Here is a 20,531-nt window from a genome sequence, read left to right as displayed (position 1 = left end):
GTATTTCAATTTCAGAATACAGAAAACTCAAGAAGGTGTGATCGCACATAGGAATGAAGCCATTGAAATTAATTATGTATTGTGTGACATGCTATAAAAGTACAATTTTTGGATACAATGTATATTTTATAATGACAACTGAAGACAACTGAATGTGGCTTCTGGTGTTTTCTGTATTCTGAGATTTCAATGAATGTTATTGGTGACATTCAATAATCACACATACAATAATTATCACATATTAAGTATGTTGTGTAATGTTTATTTTAATAGGTACCTACTATGTAGGTACCTAAACAATATGGTGAAATGTTTGGCAAAACAGTGACCCTGACTCTAATAGCCTCTATGGTAAAGTGGACTTTTATAGGACCTTTTTTTCATACAAGTGTTAAATTTACGCTTAAATAAATCTGAAGTTTGAAAAAAAACTTTAAATATTCTATTTTCAAATTACACCCGATAAACAAGTACCTACTCATGTCCTTGTTGGATTGAGCAATTGTAAATCATTCTAATAAAAAATATAATTTTAAATTTAGAACATAACATAGCAGGAAAACTTAGACAAGGTTTAATAGAAACTTTGAAATGTAATTTGTTTTAATGAATCATAAAAGCTGTTAGTAAAATCGACTTTTAACAATTCTAATTGAAACAAAGACTTACCTATCGCTAGTTAGCAATCTAAGCTATAAAATGCATATTTTTATCACACAAAACAATATCGGTGGGTTCTTCATAAAAACATTTTCCCTGGAAGCCTTTCCATTTCGATGTATTATGGAAACATTGCAACTCGATTGTGTTATCAAATAACGTCAAACAAAAAAAATAGTCAATAGCACTTGAGATGAAAATTAGATCAACAAATTCTACTTCAACTCACAAAACAATTGGAATTTGATTTGACAATTGAATTGACAAACGACAATAACAATTTTGACGTTTGTGTTTTAGGAGCGTTGCCAATGTGCAAGGGTTCGGATTCCCCGAATTTCGGGGAAGTTCAGCTCGTTTGTTGAATAGCGTGGGGAATGGTTTTAAAGAATTCCGCATCTGCATCTACACTTGTAAGAATTAACCGGTAAATTAGGCTTTGGATATTTTATTAAAAATAAAGATCAAATAGCAGGTAATAAAGTTCCTCAACCACCATAATATTAGGGATTTTGTTCTCCCCGACTTCGGGGAATTACGCGTTGATTTTTGGGGAAATTGGTAAATAGATAATGACAACTCTCACTTTTGTTAATGTTGCCATTTTTACATTTTAATCACGTTTTTTGCATTTTCTTTTTATTAGTACCCGACATTAAGAAGACTCGAGGTGAAAAAAAAACTTTTTTCTATTAATGCAATATGGGTATCAAACTAAAGTGCTCGTCATGAGGATTTTAAAATGATAGATCATGACCATGATTTGACCATGACATGATTTATTCCTTTATCCTATTTATCTATATCAAATACGCGAGGCAAGACGGTTCAGATGACTAGGTGCGTACTACATCGAGTTTCACGCGGACGTAGTCGCGGGCGTCCTAGTCGGCTAGTCATGTATATATTTGCACCTCAATGGTTGATATATGTATGTACATAAAACGATCTTTCATAATATTATGGTGTATAAAGTGTATATATTTTGATTTCTTTGAGGGTGGAAGTACCTATAGGATTTTTGCGGCATAGACAATTGTATTTTTTTAAAGTTAACTTAGATAGATACAGTAGGTATTTACTAGAGATGGGCCGAGTACTCGGTTGATACTCGGTCCTCGGCGTACTCGGCGGATTTTTTGATACTCGTACTCGGCCGAATAACTCGGTCGGTGAATGCCGAGTATACCTTGTTTGAGAAAAGCATTATTTAGGTACATAAAATTAAAACAACAGTGTCAATTAAAAAGTTTTTCTTAGTAATTTAGGAAATCTCAATTAAATTTAAATAAAATTAAAATTAAAGATTTAAAAGAGCAACTGTAGAGTTTCCCGTAACTCTTCTCAACAGGAGACTGCGCCTTCTGAGCTGGTGGTAGAGTCACTACAAATAGTCAAACTTGACTATTTGTGAAGTGCTTGTAAACTAAGCCTACTTGAAAAAAACAATTTTGAATTGAATTAATACTTGTATATGCGCGCGAAATGGGAATTTGATTGAACCAAGTTACTCGGCTGAGTACTCGGTTGAAAAAATATTTAACCGAGTAAAACTCGGTACTCGTTACTCGGCAAAAGTGTTACTCGGCGCATCTCTAGTATTTACTAACCAAACAAAATAATGATATTTCAAAACGACTATAAATTTAGTTGTAGTTTTTGTCTGAAAGTATTGAGTATTCATTAAGTATTGAGGTTCTAGGATCTCCCTACGTATTCAAATAACTGTGATAAGTTAATCATGTACCATAGTTAAAAGCCTCAATGATTGGTTCGTTTATTTGAAGTTGACGTAGCCATGTTACAAACACTGTCGAAATATCAAGTTTGACTGTGTTTAAAGTAAAGACTACCATACTACCGAGAAGGTAGATAAGCATAAAACAAAATAAAAATCTTTATAATTCCAAATATAAAATTTATTACCAAATTCAAACAAATACATTAATGTTCATTATATTATTCAATTTTTAATTATACAAACAAACGAGTAGTTTTTTAGTTTTTAATACAATTTCATTCTTATAAATAATCTTAGGTCACATAATAAATGTATATAAAACAGTTAGGTACACAAAACACTGTATTCAGTGGCGTGACAAGGTGGCAGGCAGAGGCGTAGCTACCGTCCCATTAGCCGTATCAATGATACGGGGCCTCCGGACTACAGAGGCCCCTTATGTGTGAAACCAAAAATTTGTAAAATGTAATCCACAATCTCACTTAATCCGGGGCTTCCCGTCAGTGGTAGTCACTACAGAAATTATTTATTTAATGGGATTACTTTTTTGGACAAAAGCACAGAAAACATACGACAAAAGTCCAAAAAAGTAATCCCAGCCACAGAAAACATATGTACAAATCCCAGCCCAGCTCGCGAGGCCATTAACTCTGAAGTAATTTAACATTTAAAAAAAAGCGTGACGATTTTATCCTATAAATCCGCCACGAGCCTCAGATGGTATAGTTACGCTACTGATTGTATCTATCTATTTATACTTGTAATATTTTAATTAAATATTTTATACTATTTATATTAAAATAGTTAATCTTAATCTCATCAATTTAGAGTAGATCTCGCATTTATATTAGTTAGGTAGATGCCAAAGTAGTTCATTTAATACCATAAACTGCTTACACGCATCAATTTTAAGCCATTGGTATTATGTAAACTTATTTAAATCCGCACCATCTCATAGTGCCAACCCTATTATCAGGAGGATCCCTAGCACAGCAATACGAGGCCAGTATACCAACTGAGGACCGATACAGTGACAGTATGCTGATGCTGCAGACAACTCCAGTTATTATTGTTATTATGATTAGTTTAATTGAAAAAAAAATGCATTTCACGCATGTAAGGGGTGCCATATAACAGTTCCAACCAGACAGTGGCGTGCATATTAGGTTTTTAATATGCACTATTAGTACCTAAAATTGGAAAATTCTTGTCCATATATGTATTCCATTCTGTGGTTCAATATAGGTTTGTACTGAGCGCTTAGAGTAGGCAATGCATTTTTGCATTTATGAAGTGCGTGTGTTACTAGGGTACCTATGCACTGCTTTCACGCATTTATGTTTATTATCACTGTTACCTAATAAATTCACTTATTTAATTTAGTACCATCTAACAGTGCCAACCCTGATAACAGGAGGATTCCTAGCATTACGAGGCCAGTATACCAACTGAGGCCATACACAGTGACAGTATGCTGATGCTGCAGACAACTCCAGGTATTTTTGTAACTAAATATTAGATTAGCTTTAAAAAACAACATTTGCTTTCACGCTTGTATGGTGTGCCATATAACAGTGCCAACTGTGCTACCAGGGCACCTGTGCACTATTTTCACACATTTATGTTTAATACCACTGTTGATAATACTTTTTTGATTTAGTACAATCTAACAGTGCCAACCCTGTTATCAGGAGAATCCCTAGCACAACAATACGAGGCCAATTTACCAAATGTAGATACTTTTGTAACTATTTTTATATTAGCTTTAGAAATTCTATTGCGTTCACATATGTATGGGGTGCCATCAAACAGTACCAACCATGTTACCATGTACCTACGAGTATGCTTTAACGCATATATGTATAATGCCACAAACCAAAGTCGACTTCTTTAGTTCAGTACCATCGAACAGTGCCAACCCTGTTATCAGGAGGATCCCTAGCGCAGCAATACGAGGCCAGTATACCAACTGAGGCCAGACACAGCGACAGTATGCTGATGCTGCAAACTGCTCCAGACGTGATGTCGTTCAATGCTGTTCCGGGTTTCGGCTGGATGACCAGCAACAGGAGCAGACCGAAGGCGCTGAGTAGCGAGAACGATGACAAGACTATGTAGCCTGAAATGAAATACGTATATTTAAATAGGCATTATTGTTATTATTCTGTACCCGCATAGGTTAGTTGGGTAGTCGTAAATATTTATTTTCGATCAGAGACAGTATCTATGGTTTTAGCAACTGTTGTGGTAAGTTTTATAGGATGCGGGTAGTAAGTAAAATTAAGTAGTTTTCACTATAGAATTTTAATGTTTGAATTTAATAATAATTTTGAGTGTTGCTACGAAGTGACTAACTAAGTACATGATTTTTCATATAAATATTAAAAGATTGGCTTTATACTTGGAAGCGTTCAAATATAAAAGGAGTTGGAGGAATTGAAAAAGGGGTTTTTGTATCAAACTGCAATTCATCAATAGCAGCCTATTTAGACTCACTACAGAATCGGGCCTTCCTCATGATAGGAGATGGAATATAGAGCTTATACCCACCACGCTGCCCCAATGCGGGTTGGCGGTCTAAGGTTGATAATATTCAATTGTTTTACTAAGTACCATTATTAGATTTTTCTTATCAACTCCGGCCTGAGCTTTGTTACTGAATATTTCAAAAAAGGTAAGCTCAATATTTTCATAGTCCGACCTGGGACTCGAACCCAGAACCCTGGGATCCAAAGCTACATAGACTAATACAGTGGACCATCGAAGCAGACAAACAGCAATCCACTGGTAGCTATTTTTTAGTGTATACACTCGTAACATAAGTATACTTGTTTGTAAGTAGATTAAAGGTTTAGTGCGATTTAAAAGAGAAGTAAATAAAAATGGAACTGTAAACTTGCTATGTGGCAACACCACACTTACTGTCATTTTCAGGATGACAGAACACAGGGTTACCATAATAACAACAATACGTGACAACATCGCCCTCATTTATTTTCTACTTTTTGCAATAGACTGAAAAAATAGAATAGATACAAAAAATAGAATGGTTTATTTATTAAAATACCTGATATATAGTTTCTGTTGGGCAGCAACTGGTTCCTCCTGGACCGGAACCCCAGCAGACCGAGCAAGAAGCATGTGAAACCAGACAGAACTCCGAAGTCTAAGTAATATCGCCGTCCCATCTAAAAAAAAACAAAATTGCTATAAAGTTTACTAATACTGCTGTCAATGCCAATCCGCATTGGGCCAGCGTGGTGGACTATTGGCCTAATCGCTCTTATCCTGAGAGGAGACTCGAGCTCAGCAGTGAGCCGAATATGGGTTGATCATGATGAATAGTACTGCTGTCATAGTGTATGTATATCAGTAAGATTGGTTGATATATGACAGAATCATCGTCTTCGTCTTCAATGAATGGTAGGATGTACGTAGGAAAAAATTATTGTTACTCCGTAAAGTTAACAAATTTCAAAAATTCAAAATTTAAAAAATATTAGGCAATTTTGTTTTCACTACGATTTTCTAGAATAACGTTAAAAAATCTACCCTATTAGTTTTGATTCATTTGAGAGTGGTTTTTGCGGCTTAATCGGACCCATCCTTTTTTATTTTTTTCTCAGTTGCTATAAACGAGTAGATCTGGAATATTTACTTCCACCCTTTTCATAGATAAAGGATCTTAAAACACAGACATACAAAACAACAAGGTATAGGTATAAGGTTTCCGTTTTTTACCTTTCGAGGTACCAAAGTATGATGATGGTGATGAGTAACTTACAGTATACATCATATAGAAGCTGAGGCCCGTGGTCAAGCCGCCACACAGCGTCAGCATGAGAGCAGCGATGGTGAGCGAAGCGGCCGTGGCATTCGTCTTCAGACTTGAGAAAGACTTGTACGTCTCCTCGGAGTATACTGACGGCGATTGAGGCGCTACCCTGGAATGGTAAAAACAATATTAATACACAATCTAACATATCGCTCCCGTTGATGTGTGAAAGAAATATTTCCTTCGTTATTCGTTGGTAAATTCCGGCTCAGAGATTGCGTTTCTTACACCTGTCAATTTCACATTTTATACTAGGTCAATTCTGTACCTACATTAAATATATTTCTAAAATAACTATCAGGGTGTGCTAAAAATGCCAAAAATGCAATCAGTAAAATTTTTGGCTGCCTGTATGTTCGTTATAGAAACAATTAAACTACTCGACGGATTTTAACGAAACTTGGTACAATTATTCTTCAAAAAACTTGTGCACAAATTATACCCACATCATGCAAAAAGTTCTAACCCTAATGGCACACCAATTCGAAAAAACACTCTCCAAGTGTATAAAAAATATTAAGAAAGGATCTAAGAGATCTGCCTTTATTCTAAATTTATTCCTATCATTCATCTAAAGTATTGGAATTCTCCATTTACCTGGGCATGATAACTGCTGTGTTCTTATCCCTTCTCTGCTCCAGTCTTCTTTCACTCCTGCTTTCTCTACTGTTCTCCCTGCGGTCCATATCGAAACTCCTCTCTCTTTTATCTCTGAAGCTCGTCACAAATACGTCTTGTCTATCGAAGTCTGAAACGCCGTAGTTCAACTTCTGCTGAGCTTTCGGTGAAATGGGTGATGTGGCTGGGGTCATGTTTCTGGTTAATGTCAAGTTTGCGCAAGATTTCGAAGGAGTAACCTGTAAGAAGAAGTTTCATTTTAAACCTTATAATGTAAAAAAAGACATGTCCCAGATTCGTATGGAGGCTATATTTATCATAGAGAACATTAAATATAGTCATTAAATTTCGATTATAGTTATTGGCTGTTTTGAACAATTTTACTGTATTGTCTGTAATAGGTTATTAAATGGCTTGGCGGTACATGTTTGCCGGAATAGTGGGAACCAGTCACGATTAAAACCTACCACCAGTCTAAGCCTGAGGCAGTATCATCTTCACCGTCATTATTAACAGCCGATAGACGTCCACTGCTGGACATAGGCCTCTTGCATGGACCTCCAAACACCACAGGCTTGAGCCGTGAGCATTAAGCGGCTCTTAATTCAGTTTGCAAAATAAAAAATCCTATATTTAATCGAGCCCAGGACCACTTTATTTATCCCTATGAACTACAGCATTAATGGGGATGATGACTAGGTTTGAATATATTGATTTTTATGATACATTCGGGTAAATAGGGTCAATGTTAACTAACATAAAAAGCAAAGATTGTCTGGATATTTGCAAAATAAATGAGATTATAAAATTTCAAAAACTACTAAAATTTTTTTATCGTAATTAGATGAAAATTCATACAGTTTTAGCTTCCTTACATCAAATGTGACATTTTTTAATATTTGAACTATAAAGATAAACGCACAAATAACAAAGATATTAGTAATTTTGTTTGAACGCGCATACAAATCTAACGATCATTACATTGCCTATGACGTCATTTTTTCGAGCCATTTTGTATGGGGCGTTTTTCAGGGATCCGCGGCAGCGCCGCAAATCTGACTCTTTGAATCCCTGTAGCTCCGAAGGTAATGATCGCAGATACCCTGTTCCTTTTACAAAATTGCTTTACTATTAGTATACTCTTAATTTATATACAATTTAAAAAACTGTCATCATCCCTTAGGAGGTCGTCAAAACGTTCACAAAATTCAATAAAGTTTTTATCCTAATACGCAAACCCACTTGATGTTCCAGATATTTTTTGTCCGTCTGTATTCTGGATATTCTTTGAAACGGCTGAACATACTTTGACAGGACTTTCAGTGGCAGATATCTGATATTATAAGGAGTGACAAAAGCTCCGTATTTCCCCGTGAGAATAACGCGGACGAAACTGCGAAGCGTCCGCTATCATGACACTAATATTCTAAAGGCGAAAGTTTGTGTGCAAGTGTGTATGTTTGTTCTTAAATTGCGCTGCTACTACTTAAAAGATTGGGCTGAAATCCGGATTGGAAATAGATTTTACTCTTAATCCCGGAATTATTCACGGTTCCCGTGGGATTTGTGGTAAACTGAATTCCATCACGCGAACGAAGTCGCGGGCGTCCGCTAGATAGGTAATACAATTTACCTGAGTCGGTGTGCTAGATATAATCTTCATAGGCGTGCCAGGATATCTTGGACTATCCCCTTTACTTGGGGTGATCCTCACGGAAGGCTGGCTCGCGTAGCTCTTCAACTTGCGTGGCGTGGACAGAAGCTCGTGCAGCTTCTGTGTCGCTATCAGGTTCTTCTGACTCATCTGTGGCGATGTGAAGGTGACGTTCCTTCTGGTGTCCTCGTCGTCGGATGGGACTATTGCGTACCTAAACATTATCAATACTATATCTATACTAATATTATAAAACTGAAGTTTGTTTGTTTGCTTGGATCAATAGGAGCAGAGCAGTGAAGGGAAATGTTGGGAAAACGGGAAAAGTTACTCCGTTTTTACAGCGCAGTAGTATCGCTGGGTATAAAGAGGTCTAAGGGCGGACGAAGATGCGGGCGCCCGCTAATATGTAAATAAAATTTAAGTGCCTGGGATGTCAGAATAACTGTGTTTTTACAAGTGCTTGCAGTTATTTTTCAAACCAAAACAAGCTTGTCTGTCTGTCTGTTAGGAACGGCTGAACCGATTTTGTTGCGTCGTTCACTGGAAGTTAGAGGTGGTTCTTGAACAACATATTGGCAATTAATTGACTCTTGCGGGCTTTGTAGATAAGTAATTTGTGTTTTGAATTTCACGCGAATTTTGTATACATATTTTATATTTGTATACGAACTTCGTCTATCTTCAATATTAGCCTTTACCAGAGGAGATATTTTTAAAGAATATTTGACCTTATCTCTTTTAAATACGACCAATATGCGAATTTTCTCACCAACTAGCCGGAAAACACTGCGTTATGAGTAGGTACGACAATAGTCTTTACGCGGGGATCGAACCATAACACTCGGTGATGAGTCGGGCCCTTTTACCGTTGAGCTATTGATCGATATAGTTAGCTCGGTATAGTATTTATGAAGTAAAAATAACTATAAGTGGTTAGAAGATAATACATATAAACATACCTATGGGTCTTCCCATTGACCGTCTTGACAATTTCCGTCGGTATCTCCTTCAACTCATTCTCATCTGGCCCATCTACATTGTATTCTTCTACTTCACTCTCATCTGCTTCTATAATCCTCTTCTTAGTCGGAGAATAGTCCACCCCATCATCTATATCTATTTCGTATCTATGCCTTAACCTATCTTCTATTTCACTGTCTCTACTTCTGTCATATTGTATTTGGTACCTCTGTCTAGTTCTACTATCTTCTAAATTGTCATCACTTTCGGCATTTCTGTCATATTTGGTTTGCTGTCTTTGCCTGAACTGTGCCATTTCTAAATCCTCGCTCCTTGTCCTACATCGTACGACTGAGCGAGACGGCTTGCAGACCATAGACGCTTGTCTATGGAACTGGTATTTCGGTGGTTTTGGCGGCAATTCTGGCGGTTCGTCCCGCCTTCCGGGCAAAATCCTTAGAGGATTGTCGGATATATCGGTTCTCATTATGCGGTTGGTTTCCATCTTGCGTGGTGAATTCCCCCCTAAGGGGGGCATTCTCCGGTCGGGTGATACGATTTTGGTTACACATGACTTTTGGGCAAAAACCACCTCGCTTTGCGAACAAAACGCTGGATTTGAATAGTATTTGTAAACGATTTTTGGCGACTCCATGTTTTTTTTCTTACGAGGGTCCGCTAGACCATGGTTCCTGTTAGGGTGTGTTACTAAGCGTAACGGCCGAGGTCAATGGGCTTCTTAACACCTTTTGCCATCACATAGTTCACTTAACTTGGGAAAACACTATAAGTTCTTCAAATTATTTTATTTTAAAATTATTAACCTCTTCCTTTCAAAAGTATTCACTTAATTTTACACTACGAAATAAAGCTAATAATCAAGTTGATTTACTTATTTAGTTACACTACATAGCACTATATTATTTTATTTTGATTACAATTTCAAGCATTATTTTTACACAAAAAAATATTTCACTTACAACACTTCGTGTAAATATTCTTAGTCTTTGCTTAATAATATCTATATATTTACGTATCTATGATTCATTAAATATATTTTTATAATTGAGATTTTGTATAATTTGTACAGAGGTCTTGTCTTAACGACGTTCAACGGTCAACTGGCTGCTATTTGCTAGAATAAGTAATTCCATTTTCAAAAAAAAAAAACTATAGGGTTCGGAAACGGCGCGCGCGCACCCCATGTCCCTAACATTTAGCACGCGCTATAGGAATTATATTCCATTTCAAATCAACCTTATCATTATTAAAAATAAAGTTTAATTTTCCTTGAACAACGTGTTTTGCTCTTAAACAGAAGAATTTGAAAAAGACGTATGTGGTACATTAATTGTTAAAAGAAATTATACCTTAAATACATTGAGTTAAGGTTGAAATTAAGTTGCATTAATATTTTCAAAGTGTTGTGCAATTATTTGAATGAGCTTCTTCGAACGGAAGGACCATTTTGTGGGGTGAGAATTTAGGGGTCCATATAAAATATTAAAACCCTACGTTGGATCTTAATGAAATTACATTTGTAACTCTAGGTTTAAGGTTTAATCTACCTGTGAAAATCATATTAAAACCTGTTAAGTAATTTCCGAGAATAATGATACAAACAGACAGAACGAAAAAAAGGTAAAAATTTAATCGAGGTCATATATTCGACAACTCAAGCTTCACCGTTCTTTTTAAGTTTGGCTTATAACGCTTTTGAGCCACTTTTCTTTTACATTTAAGTCAAGGTCGTAGATTTACGGAGTATTACGTAAATAGTAAACAAAGTCGTGATATAAAACGACTGCCAACATGCGGGTACGAGCGGGGAGCCCAGTCGCCCTATGCGGACAGGGGTCGTCAACATTCGGTTCAATTATAAATGCACTGCAGGACGCCAGGTGGGTTTTCATCTTTATGTCGTTTATATCCCTAGAACTGGTACAAAATGTCTTAGGACTTTATTTCTTATACACAGTAGGGTATGAAACTCCGTAGAACTGTATGTTCATATTCTTGCTCTTACAACATGGACATCTATAAGGTAATAGGGAAAGGTAAGGATTTCCAGGTACGAGTATGCATCTCTTAGACAAGCGTGTTCCATTCTAAAGATACCATCAAGGAGATCTTGGTCAAGCGCGAGCCTATTTTAAATTTTAAAAAAATAATGACGAGTTGATGCCCGCGACTACGTGCACGTGAACTGTTCAGTTTTCGGGATAGATAACAGCCTATTTGTAATTCCACATCTACCTCTGTAGTAGTTAAGTACGTGATTGAGTAGCAAACTTACTAACTTTCGCACTTACTAATATTAATCATTGTCATTATCAACCCATATACGGCTCACTGCTGAGCTCGAGTCTCCTCTCAGAATGAGAGGGGTTAGGCCAATAGTCCACCACGCTGGCCCTATACGGATTGGCAGACTTCACACACGCAGAGAATTAAGAAATTCTCTGGTATGCAGGTTTCCTCACGATGTTTTCCTTCACCGTTTGAGACACGTGATATTTAATTTCTTAAAATGCACACAACTGAAAAGTTGGAGGTGCATGCCCAGTACCGGATTCGAACCCACACTCTCCGGAATCGGAGGCAGAGGTCATATCCACTGGGCTATCACGTCCACGACAATATTAATAGCATAGAGTAAAATAAAGCAACATATATATTTACTACTATCAGACGCTAGTGACTTCGCTAGTTGCAAAGGTTGCGCGCCCCTGTCCCCAGCTGCCAGGCAGATGTTCGTAACGGTCTACCGGCACGTGGCATCGAACAAGTATTATTCTATTGAACTTCGAATTTCGTATACCTTTTATGTACCACGAGGTTCCAGGTTCGAGTCCCGGGTTACAGGAAAGAGGTTTTTGGGTTTTTCTATATTATATATTATATTTATAGATTAACGAAATACGGAGTTAAATAGTCGGTGGTGTCATCAACATCGCAGGCTTTCTTGTTATTGGATTGAAAAAAACGAAAAGTAAATTTTTTATTCTATGGCAAGTTAGCCTTTGACTGCTATCTCACCTGATGTTAAGTGACGATGCAGTCTAAGATGGAAGCGGGCCGGAACGCTAAATCGCTTAGCGATCTTTGCCGGTAGGGCGGAAACTAGCAACGGTAGATGTCTACCACCAGACCAGATCTCAGTTAATTTTGGAAATATGAACTCCTGAATTGACCCGAGCTGGGAATATCAGAGCTCAGGACATCTCTGTTAAGAACCACAATACTACCAACTGCGCCAGTGAGGTTTATCTATAATTAATCTAATGCTTTTTTTATTATCAGCATTCTTTATTCTCTATTTATTTTTTAATCTACTCGCTCGAGTCGACACAGTTGCGAGACTACGTATACGTCTTCACACCGACCTCAACAAACGAAACGTTTCAACGTCAAAAATAAGAAACAGCAAATATGTCTTCAAAATCTAAGAAAACCAAATCGATTCATGGCAAGAAAGAGTCCAAATCGTCAAGGTCAGGCCTGACCCTGCCCGTGGGGAGGGTCCACAAGATCCTGAAGAAAGGAAACTACGCACCAAGAGTTGGACACGGCGCATCTATTTACCTGACAGCAATAGTGGAATACTTGGCGTCAGAAATCCTGGACTTGGCCTCCGACGTGGCCAATGAAAATAATAAGTTAAGGCTTGTGCCACGTCACCTCATGTTCGCTATAAAGAATGATGAAGAACTGAGTATGATGCTGAATGGAGTCTGCATTTCCCAGGCGGGCGTGCTACCCGGCATAAACGCCCAGTTGCTGCCGAAGAAGACCATGAAGAAGAACCAGGATTCCAGCCAGAAGTCGCAATCACAACAGTTTTAAGACGGAGACGAATATAGCAAAAATTATGAAAACCCGAAAAATTAAAGGCAATGTCACAGGAATACTAGAAGAACTCAGTGAACTAAAAAAGAAAGAATTTTATCAATCGATGCTTGAAGAAATGTTTGAAGAAAATGGAAAAAAATACGAAATATAATTATTTATTTATTTATTAAAAATTGTGAAATCAGTTGGTGGTGGGCAAATATTTTTAACAAAGTCCTTTTCAGGACTGCAAATATCTCTAAAATGTCAAAATCAATGTTAGTTGTGGTCAACAACGAACGTTAATTAGACAACTAATACCTAAATATTGTCTACAATGTCGAGTTGTGTATTTAGAAAGAGTAAAAACTTATAGACATAAATAAATAATGGAATTAAAAACAAAATTGTGCATGTGCAGTTTTGTAGGCTATTATTCGGATCACTTTCTGCGGTGATTTTGTAGGAATGTAACCGATCTATAGTATAAAATTATCATTGGGAGAAAGGATATGGAGCTTAGACCCATCACGTTGCTCCAATGTGAGTTGTCGAAGATGTTATACCTACTCTTTTACTGTCACTATCAGATGTTAGATGATAGCCCAGTGGGACTATAGCCCAGCTATTGCCTAAATGAACTAAAAAGCGAAAAACAAATGGTACCTATACTTTGAGAGCGGTGCCAACATGCATGCATTCATTCATTCACATGCATTAATTAAAGCCGATTAAATCATACATGTTTTAGGATTTAAAGACAATTCTTTCCCGTGTTTTTTTTAGAAACGGCTTTAATTAATACGGTACTGGCTTGTCACCGCCTTCAAAGTGATCAGAAGGCACATACGATGTTATTTTTCGTTTCTTAGTTTATTTTTGTGACAACAAAAAATTAAAAAAAAAAACAAAATCAAAAAATTTATATGAAATTAAATATCACGTGTTTCAAACTGTGAAGGAAATACATCGTAAGGGAACATGCGTACCTAACTGAGAATTTCCTTAATTCTCTGCGTATGTGAAGTCTGCCAATCCGCATTGGGCCAGCGTAGTAGACTAGTGGCCAAACCCCTCTCATTCTGAGAGGAGACTCGTGCTCGTGAGCCGAATATGGGTTGATAATGATGATGATCAGATATGTTAATGATAATGACAGGGGCACATAACGTGTTCTTCGATGCAAAGGGCAGGTTCGTTTTTGACTACCAAATCCTAAAAACTACTATAAAACAAAATTCCTTAGGAATTTTTCAAAGACTTTTTACAAAAAGTATTTAAAAAATTACTAAAACTCCATAAAATAGGATCAGTAGCTTAAAAAAAGATCAGACGCTTACTATAAACACGGGTGGAATACAGAACGTTCTTTTTTGGAGTCTGATAAAAAAACACTAAAAAAACTGCACATAGAACCTTTTTGGAGGTCTGTTAAAAATATTAGAAAATTATGCAGCCCTCAAAAGAGCTTTTGTCCTACATCTAAATAGAGAAATAAAATAACCATATATGATTTAATTTATGTAACAACATCTCAATATACCACTATCGTTCTGCGTCAAATAATCTTCATTCTTCAAGCCCTTTCACCGCGAACTCTTCTAGCTAACTGTATATCCTTGGGCATAATGGTGACCCTTTTGGCGTGAATTGCACATAAATTGGTATCCTCGAAAAGTCCAACCAAATACGCTTCGCTCGCTTCCTGCAAAGCCATCACAGCAGAGCTTTGGAAACGCAAATCCGTTTTGAAATCCTGCGCTATCTCCCTAACCAGTCTTTGGAAGGGTAGCTTCCTTATAAGTAACTCTGTACTTTTTTGGTATCTCCTGATTTCTCGTAACGCTACGGTCCCAGGGCGGTATCTGTGGGGTTTTTTCACACCCCCAGTAGCTGGGGCGCTTTTTCTCGCCGCCTTGGTGGCGAGTTGTTTTCTAGGCGCCTTGCCTCCTGTAGATTTTCTAGCTGTTTGCTTCGTTCGCGCCATTTTGAATGTTGATTATTATAAGTGTTGTATTTTTTGCATGGTTTTCTATTGTAATTCAGTTCTTTGATAGTCGTACTTTTGTGGTGACATGAGCGAGTAATTCGTGTTGAAAAGAGATATATATCTGATAAAGTGGGAAGACATAATGGCATCCTTGTCTGTTTATTTGTTTTAAGACTACCCCTGTTTTTACCCTACTGTAAAAAGGGTTATTTTTACAAATTTTTGCTTTCACACGTAAGGGGCCCATGTAGCCCGGGGGTCCCACATTGATATGGCTAATATGGCGGTATCTATACCCCTGATATAGATATACCGCATTTTTCTTTTCTTTATGTCTAAGGAGTTGGTAAGCGTTTTCGATGAAAGCTCCCAGGCAGCTTACATTTTTTCCTTCAATCCCAACAATTATCGTCATATTTCAACCGATTTCACAAAACCTAGATAAATCATAGACCTACTTTTCGTCATGATTCACTATTTATTGCCTATTGGTAAAACCCGCATGTATTTAGTTTTATGAATTTGTGTTATAATGAATTTACTCGAAAGTCATAAATATTGGATTGACCAATATTTTCAAGTTTCGCTCGGCGCACTGCTGCTACAGACGGACACGGTGGACCAAATATGTATTGATTTTAATTTTAGGTACCTACTTACCTATATTTTATTTTTGCATACTTATAGATAAGTAAGACAAATACTTAAATTCTTTATTTTTTGTTTTTTATATTATGTATGGTTTCATTAATAACAACACGTGCTATTTTGGTAAGCGTTTGTTCATCTCCGAAACTAAACAAAATTATCTTGGTGTGTTATACTACTATATTTTCATAAACCACTGGATTTTTGCAAAAGTTTCATTCATTAGGCAACGCACTAGAATTCATTTCGGTTCGGTTTTGGAAAATCGGTTATCTGTAAAGTCGGTTACTGACGATAGTTGAACGTGACAACGTCATGAGAAAATACTGATGGAATGGTTGCAAAAGAAAATTTTCGTTTTTCTAAAATAGTGTTTAATAATCTTCATAGACCAGAATATACTTTATTTCTTGTAAAAAAAGTTAGCAACCCTAGAGCGAGGAAATGACACGTGACGTCATCTTTTTTTCGAGTGTGCTGCCGGTTTCATCGAATTATAAGACGTTGTCACGTCAATATAACCCTAACCATAGATGATACATTATATATTGAGACCCTAACAGTGAAGAAAGTTGAGTGGTCGCTAGTAAAAAAATCAATTTTCAAATAAAACACTATTTAAATTGCAAAAGTGAAATGATTGCGGCCCTGAAAAGGGCCTTGTCGGATAAGTAGATAACTTAATAATAAATAATTGGTAACTTTTAACTAATTAACTATAGCCAGCTTCCATTATATTGTAATTACTATAATAAAATAAATTTCTAATGCATTTTTTTGTTTTTTCCATTTTTTTTCTGTTTTTTTTTCTTTTTTTTCGTATGGAGTCATCATCCTCCGAATCCATAAAGAGTGCGGCCCTGACGCTTCAGGGCGTAGACAACGTCCATAGCTGTCACGGTTTTCCTTTTCGCGTGCTCTGTGTACGTGACCGCGTCCCGGATGACGTTTTCCAAAAATATCTTCAAGACACCACGGGTTTCTTCGTAAATCAGACCGGAGATCCTTTTTACTCCACCTCTCCTGGCCAATCTACGAATGGCAGGCTTGGTTATCCCTTGAATGTTATCTCGCAGGACTTTCCTGTGGCGTTTCGCGCCTCCTTTCCCCAAGCCTTTTCCGCCTTTTCCACGACCTGTCATTTTGAACGTCGAATGTAGACTGACAAATGTCAGTGATCCTGTCTCGTATTTATAGACGAAATCGTTGTTTAATGTGGGTAGTTTGGAAAATGCTTCGTTATTTAGTTGTAATATCAACTACCATTGTTATATCTAAATACTAGCGAAGATCGCGATTTTGTCCACGTAGACATAGGTTTATTCTCTCATTCCCGAGTTGTCATTTTGACTGTTTGCAACTACTAGGTGCCGCACAAATGCAGGTAAACGGTCACCAATAGTAAGAATGACACAGACGTATAATAAGCACTTCAAAAACATAGACATTTTTGCCAGTCCAGTAGGTACTTTTAAAAAGTTGGTCATCGGCACACGTAAAAGCGATTAATAATTTTGCTATTTATTTATATGCTTTAATTTTATTGTAATTGTGTCATTTCTTTTTTTGTTTTTTTTTTTTTTAATTTCATTATTTTCTTTTCTTTGTTTAAAAGCACTTTGTTAGATAATTTAATTTGAATATCATTTTTATCAGCCCCATCTACATTTTGTATAATTACTCGTGGATAGAGATGTGGGTTGTGTATGTAAACTATTTGTTTTTAAATTTACTTTAAGTTTTGTAATATATATTATTGTACACAACTGTTTTCGATCCCAAATAAATAAAATAAAAAAAAATAAAATTCCCTATTTAAACCCCATTAGGAGGTGAATTTTAAAAATAAAAAGACTGCATTTTATATTTTACCTACCATAAAGAGTCCAATTTTCACTTTAACTTGAAAAATAAAGGAATTTCGTGACAATTTCCAAAATCCCTATGAAGTTATGAAAAAGGTACTTAAGATACCTAGATGTCAGAATTATACATATATTTTTTTATACACGCATAACAATTATTGAATCCTGACTTGTTTTAGAGATTAGTTCATTTCATGAATCAAAATTCATTTATTTCAAGTAGACTTACTTTACAAGCACTTTTCCGCTTGGTAGTACCGAATATTAGGTAAACATTTTTTTTTATTCTTTGCAAGTTAGCCCTTGACTACAATCTCACCTGATGGTAAGTGATGATGCAATCTAAGATGGAAGCGGACTAACTTGTTAGGCGTAGGATGAAAATCCATACTCCCTTTCGGTTTCTACACGGCATCGTACCGGAACGCCAAATCGCTTGGCAGTAGGATGGTAACTAGCCACGGCCGAAACCCGTCCTGGGTTTGATCCCCGGTTGGGCTGATTGAGGTTTTTCTTTGCAATTTTTTTTCATTTAGTTTTACCACTTTAAAGACTTAATTAATATACATGCCCATATCTACCAAATTCAGCTTTCTAGTTTTACCTATGGACCTTGGTTATAACAGACTGAGTTATCTTACTGACAACTTTATCTTTTTAATTAACAACGGAATTACTCGTAGTAGGTGTAGGTAGAATTTTTCCAATTACGTTTTTAAAGTTTAAAGGTCGACTACTCTTTACCTATATAGCAATTGCTACATAGATGTTACAGTTTTCCTTGTAATTTCATTATAATCCTACTCTTCTTCTTAATTTTTCACTGCTTGCTGTTGACATTTAAAACAAAAATGAGCTCTTAGAAGGTTTTCAAGCGGATGCCTAAATTAGGGTAGAAAACCCCTCATACCTTTATAGATCTATCTAACAATTGTTACGGAATACATTTATTCACAATACCCCAATGATATTAAATACTGTTAGATGTGTTACTAGCGCATGAAAAATGAGGCGCTCAAAAGAGGAAAATACAGAATCAATGTTAGTTGTGGCAGAGTGAAAATATATATTGTATACTCTGGTTGTGGTCAAACAACGAAAGTTATTTAAAAAAATAATACCTAAATATCGTCTTCAATGTCGAGTCGTGCGCAGTGGTTATCCCAATAACCACTGCGCTAACGAGACAGTTGCTAGACGTAAAAAAAAGAATTTTCAAAATCGGTCGGTACATAAAAAAAAACATACATACAGCCGAACGTAAAACCTCCTCCTTTTTGGAAGTCGGTTAAAAAACAAACATTATAAAATCTAATTGGCCGTTTACCTACTTGTCCACTCGAACAAGTAATGAATGTTGCGAGACTTATAAAATCGATATAGCTATCACATAAAAACGTTGCCTATAATAAAATAATGGCGCCTAAAGTTATGAAGAAATCCACGAAGCTGCCTATGGAGAAGCCGTTAGAAAAGATCACGAAAACGAAGAAAAACAAAAAGAAGAACTATTCAAGTTTCTCCATATTCCTGTTCAAGTTGTTGCGGAAAGTGAACGCGGGGAAGAATTACAATCTGGGTATATCGAGACATTCAATGCTAATTATGAATAATTTTGTCAACGATTGGCTGGAGAAAATAGCAGCAGAGGCCGGGAGACTGGCTCACTATGGGAAAAAGGTCACATTGGGAAGCGCTGAAATAGAAAGTGCTACAAAATTGCTGATGTCTAAAGAATTGGCGGACCACGCGACGGCTGAAGCGAGGGTTGCCATGGCGAAATATATGCAGAGTCAAAATATGATCTCCGAGTGAATCAAAGCAACCTTTTGATTTATTATAATATTATGAAGACCTGTGAATAATATTTTAAGTTTATGATTAATTATTTATTCGATACAACAAAGTTATTTCGACAAAACCAGTTGTGGACGCCATATTGGAATTTTCGATGCTATTGAAATTTAATTTATGTTATTCTAATGAAGATTATTTAATGAAGATTAAGTGGATCCAATAGTTTTACAAATAATAATCAAGGATCAATGGCCCTTTTGAGGGCCGAAAAAATTTTCTGTTTTCAAATAATATTTTCGTTTTTTTTAATTTTTTCTACTGATTTCCACTTACATAATATCTAAGTGCATATCCAGATGGAGCACACGGAGCACACTGTAGCCGCTCCAAACACAAAATTCCAAAACGATACGAATATATTAAACGATGCAATCTCGAGTCAGTACGACGCGAAGCGTCGTATCGGTAATTTTTAACCGACTTCCAAAAAGGAGGAGGCTCTACGTTCGGCTGTATGTATGTTTTTTTTTTTATGTATGTCCAGCGATAATTCCACCATTTATAGACCGATTTTAAAAATTCTTTTTTTGTTTGAAAGGGTTTGATTTCAGGGTGGTCCCATTTTTTTCCTGTCAGGATCTGATGATGGCATCCTGCTGGAGTAATCGAGGGGAACTTTCGAAAATTGTAGAGACGGCTAGTGCGTTTGTTAATGTTTCCATAAGGTATTTAAACCACTACAATTTTATGAAGGTCTGGAGTTGGTCTGATGATGGAGCCGAAACACAGACAATGGAACTCGTCAACGATTTACAGCAGTTACCTTTTGTTTGGGCTTGATTAATTTGTATTGATGAGAACTTTCCACCTACATGGGTTGTGATTGTATTAAGGGTCTGGTGATGAAGATGAAGGACAGTGAAGAGAAC

General features: G+C 36.5%; 6 protein-coding genes across 6 annotated transcripts in view; 2 read left to right on the top strand and 4 right to left on the bottom strand.

Moving 5' to 3' along the window:
- Positions 1-924, bottom strand: part of LOC112049274 (steroidogenic acute regulatory protein-like) — a 36,625-nt gene extending 35,701 nt beyond the window's left edge. Inside the window, exon 1 of the mRNA XM_052886813.1 lies at positions 670-924. The gene's annotated coding sequence lies outside the window, so the exon portion shown is untranslated. The remainder of the gene's footprint in view (positions 1-669) is intronic.
- A 1,632-nt stretch (positions 925-2,556) lies between these two features.
- Positions 2,557-10,580, bottom strand: LOC112049286 (uncharacterized). The gene is made up of 6 exons (XM_024087123.2): positions 9,471-10,580; positions 8,488-8,722; positions 6,834-7,093; positions 6,186-6,345; positions 5,469-5,589; positions 2,557-4,520 (listed from the first exon to the last, which is right to left on the bottom strand). The coding sequence occupies exons 1-6, from the start codon at positions 10,124-10,126 to the stop codon at positions 4,297-4,299; spliced, it is 1,656 nt and encodes a 551-aa protein (XP_023942891.2). The 5' UTR covers positions 10,127-10,580; the 3' UTR covers positions 2,557-4,296.
- Positions 10,581-12,865: 2,285 nt separating this feature from the next.
- LOC112049264 (histone H2A, sperm-like) lies at positions 12,866-13,556 on the top strand. The gene has a single exon (XM_024087084.2). It carries the CDS (start codon positions 12,904-12,906, stop codon positions 13,315-13,317), a length of 414 nt encoding a protein of 137 aa, XP_023942852.1. The 5' UTR covers positions 12,866-12,903; the 3' UTR covers positions 13,318-13,556.
- Positions 13,557-14,750: 1,194 nt separating this feature from the next.
- On the bottom strand, positions 14,751-15,331 carry LOC112049265 (histone H3-like). Its single transcript, XM_024087085.2, has one exon. It carries the CDS (start codon positions 15,287-15,289, stop codon positions 14,879-14,881), a length of 411 nt encoding a protein of 136 aa, XP_023942853.1. The 5' UTR covers positions 15,290-15,331; the 3' UTR covers positions 14,751-14,878.
- Positions 15,332-16,580: 1,249 nt separating this feature from the next.
- Positions 16,581-17,122, bottom strand: LOC112049267 (histone H4). Its single transcript, XM_024087088.2, has one exon. The coding sequence runs from the start codon at positions 17,080-17,082 to the stop codon at positions 16,771-16,773; it is 312 nt and encodes a 103-aa protein (XP_023942856.1). The 5' UTR covers positions 17,083-17,122; the 3' UTR covers positions 16,581-16,770.
- Positions 17,123-19,081: 1,959 nt separating this feature from the next.
- On the top strand, positions 19,082-19,745 carry LOC112049269 (histone H2B-like). The gene has a single exon (XM_024087090.2). It carries the CDS (start codon positions 19,222-19,224, stop codon positions 19,618-19,620), a length of 399 nt encoding a protein of 132 aa, XP_023942858.2. The 5' UTR covers positions 19,082-19,221; the 3' UTR covers positions 19,621-19,745.
- Positions 19,746-20,531: the final 786 nt, after the last annotated feature.

Source organism: Bicyclus anynana, chromosome 18, assembly GCF_947172395.1.
Source record: "Bicyclus anynana chromosome 18, ilBicAnyn1.1, whole genome shotgun sequence".
NCBI lineage: Eukaryota > Metazoa > Arthropoda > Insecta > Lepidoptera > Nymphalidae > Bicyclus > Bicyclus anynana.
This window is presented reverse-complemented; position numbering and strand designations above follow the sequence as displayed.

Excerpts from the sequence above, each read along its gene's own strand:
- LOC112049264 (XM_024087084.2), top strand. The coding sequence starts at position 12,904 with ATGTCTTCAAAATCTAAGAAAACCAAATCGATTCATGGCAAGAAAGAG.
- LOC112049269 (XM_024087090.2), top strand. The coding sequence starts at position 19,222 with ATGGCGCCTAAAGTTATGAAGAAATCCACGAAGCTGCCTATGGAGAAG.
- LOC112049267 (XM_024087088.2), bottom strand. The coding sequence starts at position 17,082 with ATGACAGGTCGTGGAAAAGGCGGAAAAGGCTTGGGGAAAGGAGGCGCG.
- LOC112049286 (XM_024087123.2), bottom strand. The coding sequence starts at position 10,126 with ATGGAGTCGCCAAAAATCGTTTACAAATACTATTCAAATCCAGCGTTT. Across the intron at positions 6,346-6,833 it reads ACAGCAGTTATCATGCCCAG|GGTAGCGCCTCAATCGCCGT; the intron begins GTAAATGGAGAA and ends TTACCATTCCAG. Across the intron at positions 4,521-5,468 it reads CAACAGAAACTATATATCAG|GCTACATAGTCTTGTCATCG; the intron begins GTATTTTAATAA and ends ATTTCATTTCAG.
- LOC112049265 (XM_024087085.2), bottom strand. The coding sequence starts at position 15,289 with ATGGCGCGAACGAAGCAAACAGCTAGAAAATCTACAGGAGGCAAGGCG.